This window comes from Crocuta crocuta, unplaced genomic scaffold (genome assembly GCF_008692635.1).
Source record: "Crocuta crocuta isolate KB4526 unplaced genomic scaffold, BGI_CrCroc_1.0 scaffold70, whole genome shotgun sequence".
NCBI lineage: Eukaryota > Metazoa > Chordata > Mammalia > Carnivora > Hyaenidae > Crocuta > Crocuta crocuta.
The window spans coordinates 17,383,094-17,388,261 of NW_027528417.1; the positions used below are offsets into that span (position 1 = coordinate 17,383,094).

The window sequence follows — 5,168 nt, forward strand, 5'->3', positions numbered from 1 at the left end:
CTATGAGGGAGACTCGAGTGTGAGGGAGACAGAGTGTGTGAGAGACCCTGGCGGGGTGTGTGAATCCTTGGTTTGGGGATTAGGTGACTTCATGTGCGAGAGAGGCTCTTGGAATCCAGGAAAAACACACGTACATACGAGTATGAAAGAGAGGGGTGTGTGTGTGTGTATGTGTGTGTGTGTGTGTGTGTCTGTCTGTCTGTCTGTCTGTCTTTCTGTGAGAAGCTGCCCCCAGCCCACCTCAGACCAACTGCCCCACCCAGGCCCACCCACACACTGCTCTACAGGCCTTGTGCGCTATGCTGCTGCCATCCAGCAGGAAGAGAAGCTCCCGTGTAGCCGTGCCCAGGTTGCCAGGCGTAGAGCTCAGGTCTGGGCAGAAGCTCAGCACCAGCACGGGGTTTAGCAGGATGTCCTTGTGGAAGCGTCGTTGCAGAAACCACACCTGAGCATGGGAGCCCCAAGTCATCCCGTGCCTTAGTGCAACTCCGGCCTGGGCCTGTAGCAGGACTGAGCCCTCGGGCCTTCTTCTATCTAATACACCCAGAGGGGGCACCTTTTTATAGTCATTTGAATAAAGGCAAGGGCAGAGGCAGGTGGCTGTCCTCTGCCTGTCAGTCCTAGCTCCTATTTGAGACACACCTCAGGGAGACTTGTGTGGGCCCTCCTATGACAATTCTCATCAGCCCTCTGGGATGCTGCCCTCTTAGCAGCCACTAAGAGGTCCTGCTAAAAGTGCGCCCTCCCCCGCCCTCCCGCCCACTGCCCGACTGTTCCTCATGCACAAATGCAGCCAGTGGTGAGGTCAGTGGCCAGGCTAGGACCCCAGGCAGCCATACCTGCCGGTCCCCATCACTGTCTCTTCGCTGTAGCCTCTGGAAGTCCCGGCGGGCCCTCACCTGGGCCTCATATTCTGCTGAGCTCAGGCTGCCAGCCTCTAGCATCAGGTGTGGCTGGTGAGGCTCTAAGGAAAAGAGGACATAGTCATCAGGAAAGTCCCTGTCTCTGGACCTCAAATGCTTGGCCCCACTGTCGCAGGAGGACCTTGCAAATCCAGCATGTCCTGCACCATGGGGCCCACACTCACAGATGACTCGATCCACCTGGCTTGGGACCCAGAAATCTATACTTGAAAAATGCTACCCAAGTGGTCTTGAAGCAGGTCAGAGCTGGCCCACTGTGTGCCCCAGTCTCTCACCACTGGGGTGCAGCAGGATCTCCAACGACCGGTCACAACGGTGGCCCTCTGCTAATGTGACACAGATGGTGGCTGCAGAGCTGGCATGAGGTGGGGCATCTGCCCGCAGAGCATGAGAGGGGCTCTCCAGGCCTGAAGGAGAGAGAGGCAGGGAGAAGTGATAATCACACCACCCCAAGCCAGTGCTAAAGCACAAACATCACCTCCCCAGACAGCAGTGGTGTGGGCAAGGATCATGACTGATTCAGCTCAGCTCTTAGAGCCTGTGATCTACAGGGCTGGATGGATAAGGGGAGGGATTTTGCCTGCTTTCATGGGCTGAGAGGCAGATTCCCAGTTCTGTTTCTGGCTGATCAGTTACACCACAGCCAGCTGCTGATTTAGCACCCTCCCCCACCTCTTAGACAAGGAAACCCCACTTCATCACTTGGACTGGTCTCAATTTAATCATCTTTCTTCCCACTGGTGAGTGGAGTGGCGTATAAATAAATGACACTGACACACGTAGGGGTGTGCGTGTTATGTAGAAGTGTCCAGGGGATGCTCCCACCGAAACTGGAGCTTCCTGAGACTTAGGTCCTTATTTTCGTTTTGTCCTGTGTTCCTCCCAATCCTGAGCCCTGAATTACTTCCCAGTCAGCTATGCTAGGAGGAGCACCCACCTGCCAGCAGGCATGGCCCAGTGACCAGCATCTCGAAGGAGAAGGTGTACGGGGCAGGGCAGCGGGCAGGGCCTGAGAATACATCCTGAGGGGCTGCTGGCTCCTCCCAGGCCAGCCCTTCCTCCTGAGGGCTGCCCACCCCGAAGCAGCTGGTAGGGCTGGAAGGGAGCACGAGGAGGGTCACGGGCCCACCACCAAGGCCCCTAGCCCCTCTGGCTGAATGGCCCCACCCCTTCCCTACCCTGCCCATCCCCCAGGGCACCCTACCAAAGCCCCCTCACCCGCACTAGACCCAGAGAAGCCGAGGGAGGGACGAAGAGAATCACCATAGGCCCAACCTGTCGTCACAGAGCCCCGGAGGCCTGGGGGGCCCCAGTGGGCCTGGTGAGGCCAGTGGGGTGAGCACAGAGGGCAGAGCCACACGCAGCACCCCGTCAGGCCTTGAGGGCAACTCCCGGCTGCTGCGCAGGGTCACTGTCATGGTGCCGGCCGCGTTGATGAGGCCTGTGGGCAGCACCAGTGTGGACCGGGCCTGGGCCAGATCCAACACAAGATGACCTATGATGAGTGAGAAAAGGGTTCAGAGGGGGGGTGGGAAGCAGAAGAGATGGGGGACTAGGAAACGGGAGCGGTTGCTGAGCGAGGGGAGCCTGGGCAAGGGGGACTTTACAAAGTTAGAGGGAATTGGGGCTAATATGTTGCTCATGCAGAATGGAGGCATGAACTGGATGGTCAAAGCAGAGGCATGATGGTAGTAGAAGGATCTGGCAGTCATCAGGAAAAGGAGTAGTGACATCACTGCCAATGAAGGGTTGAGGAGAAGGGGACATGTCTATACCACCCCCAAGATCCTAGGGGATCTATACCCTCTGCCCTTCTTCCCCTGCCTGTCTCTGCCCGTTCAATCCTTGGGTATCGTCTTCCTCAGGACCCTCCCTTGTGGACTGACATCTCCCATAGCCTGGGACCCACACGGCTCACAAATCCCTCGCTCATGAACAGTCAAGGACTCCCCACTCCCCACTAGGAGTGGCTTCGGAATTTTCTACCCAAGAGGAGTTTAGTAGCAATAATCTGCTTGGAGCTGGTGAGAGGACTTAAAGCGGTACTGGAATGCAGAGCACACCATTTGCTTAGATCCTAGGTTCATTCGGGAACTGGTGGAATCATGGGGGTCACTGCTACTAATAGAAAAACGGCCATGTGTGTGCAGTGGCAGTCAAGGCCTTTCATCGTCTGGCTCCAGTCAACCTTTATAGCCCTACTTTGCCTCATTTCCCCACAATAATCATTTACACATTCTTTTGAGAAATGCTTGCAGAATAAATGAAGGGAAGAAAAAGATGGAAGGAAAGAAGAAAGAGAGATAAGAAGGTAAAAAATGGGCTTCTATCCCCACCAGCTGAGGTTTGGGGACAGTGTGATACTGTGGAGAGAGCACAGGATCAGGTTTTGAGTCTTAGCAATGTGACTTCTAATTCTGGCCTTTGGTAACTCTCTTGTTTTAAGGAGCCTCAGTTTTCTCATCCATGAAATGGGGGTCATAATTATGTCTCAAAGACTATGGTAAGGAATAAATGAGATAATGTGTGCATAGCATCAGACACATTAAGAAGCTGTTGCTATTATTTTCACACCTATAAGAGGGAGATAGAGAACAATACTTGCATTACATACCTCTCTGGATTCAAATGAGGCGATACCAGTGACTGGACTTTGTGAACTGTAAATTGCTATAAACACGAGGCATTTTATTTACCATCACTGCGTACAACTTACTTCCAAACCTTTGCTTACACCATTGCCCCTAACTAGAGTGCCTTTTCCCTCCTCTCCACTTCACCAGCCATACTTTTCCTTTTGGTCAAATGCTGGTTCCACTTCCTTCTGGAATATTCCTGGGGCCTCAGCCCAGAGCACACTCTGGCCTCTATCTGCTGGACTTACACCAACTCTCAACACCACTGGATTCTGTCTTTCTTACCAGGATGACAAATCCCATGTGCAGGAATCAAATGAATGCATAAATAAATGAAAGGATGTAGTGCAAACCACAAAACCCAGCACAGGGATGCGCCTCCGCTCCCTCACCCAGCAATCATTGAGCCTCTTTATGCCACATTATGTGCAGAGATGCTGGGGCTTGGAGATGACCAAAGAAAGCCCAGTCCCAGGCTCAGGAGCCAATGCTCCAGCGCCAGAGACAGACGTGTGGACTGCCTGCTGCCTAAGTCTCCCAGGCGGCAAACCTCGGTCAGGCCTGGGTCACGCTGCCCCTGCACCTGGTGCCAGTCAGGTGCCCAGTCCATGACTGTTGAATAAAGGCATGAATCAATGAATGAAAAACTCAGCGGCTGGAGGGGCAGCGGGGAGGGGCGGGACGCAGAGCGGGCGGAGGAACCTGAGTGCGGCTGGCTTTAGGGGGCGAGGCGACGGCGCCCTGCACTCACCCTGCGCGCAGCGGCGAGGCGTGGAGGCCCCCAACGCGGGGCCCAGCGCTCGGCAGCAAGCGGCCTGCGAGCGTCGCCGGCTCTGCAGCTGGAACGAGACGCGCCGTCCCGCCGCCTCCGCCTCGAAGCCCGAGACCACTTCGGCCTCCGCCAGCGGGTACACAAACACGCCTGGGGCGGGAGCAGGAGGCACAGGGGGCGTCAGACCTCGCGCGGCCCCCCTCGCCCGCCCCTCGCCCCGCCCGGGCCTCACCGTCCACCGGCTGCGGCTGCGGGTTGTGGTAGGTGAGCCGGGCCCGCAGGCTGAGGCAGGGGCCGTTGGCGCAGGCCCGGACCCAGGAGTCGGTGAGCGGCAGCGGCGTCCAGCTGGAGGGGCAGTACAGGCCGGGCATGGCGCCCCTGGGCGAGGGGACTCGATGAAAGGGTCTGCAGGGTGGGGTCACGGGCGCCAGACCCCGCCCTCCTGAAAGCCGCCGGGAAAATCGAACTCAGGCACTGGGACGCCGAGCAGCGAGGAGCCTCGGGCAGAGCCGGGGGCTCGGGCCCGGCGGACAGGTGGCGAGGGGAGGGAAGAGGGGGATCGCGTGACGGGCATCCTCGCGGGTTACCTGGGAAGCCGGGGCGGAGCGCGGCTCGGGGCCGAGCGGGGAGCCGGGGAGCCGAGGGTTAATGATTAACTGGCGCTCCAAGCACCCAGCGCTCCCGCCGCCGGCTCCTCCGGGGACGCAGGGTACGAATGGGGGGAGGGGGTCACAGCTGTTCCATTACCAGCTCCCGGGCCTCGCCACCGCCCCCGTACCTGTCGGCCCCCCGGGGCTCCCCGCGGCTGCCAGCTGTCGGAAGTGGCGCGGGTGACGA

The 5,168-nt window shown here is 57.8% G+C and overlaps 1 protein-coding gene across 4 annotated transcripts in view; it reads right to left on the reverse strand.

Moving 5' to 3' along the window:
* The window catches only part of VWA5B2 (von Willebrand factor A domain containing 5B2), an 11,419-nt gene extending 6,676 nt beyond the window's left edge, over window positions 1-4,743 (reverse strand). For all 4 annotated transcript variants that reach the window (XM_077754462.1, XM_077754461.1, XM_077754464.1 and 1 more), the window contains exons 1-7: window positions 4,564-4,743; window positions 4,311-4,481; window positions 2,199-2,418; window positions 1,861-2,018; window positions 1,199-1,330; window positions 840-964; window positions 290-445 (exon numbers count right to left, since the gene is read on the reverse strand). In XM_077754462.1, the coding sequence (XP_077610588.1) occupies window positions 290-445; window positions 840-964; window positions 1,199-1,330; window positions 1,861-2,018; window positions 2,199-2,418; window positions 4,311-4,481; window positions 4,564-4,702 (1,101 nt within the window). In that variant the 5' untranslated portion in view covers window positions 4,703-4,743. The remainder of the gene's footprint in view (window positions 1-289; window positions 446-839; window positions 965-1,198; window positions 1,331-1,860; window positions 2,019-2,198; window positions 2,419-4,310; window positions 4,482-4,563) is intronic.
* Between the last annotated feature and the right edge of the window lie 425 nt (window positions 4,744-5,168).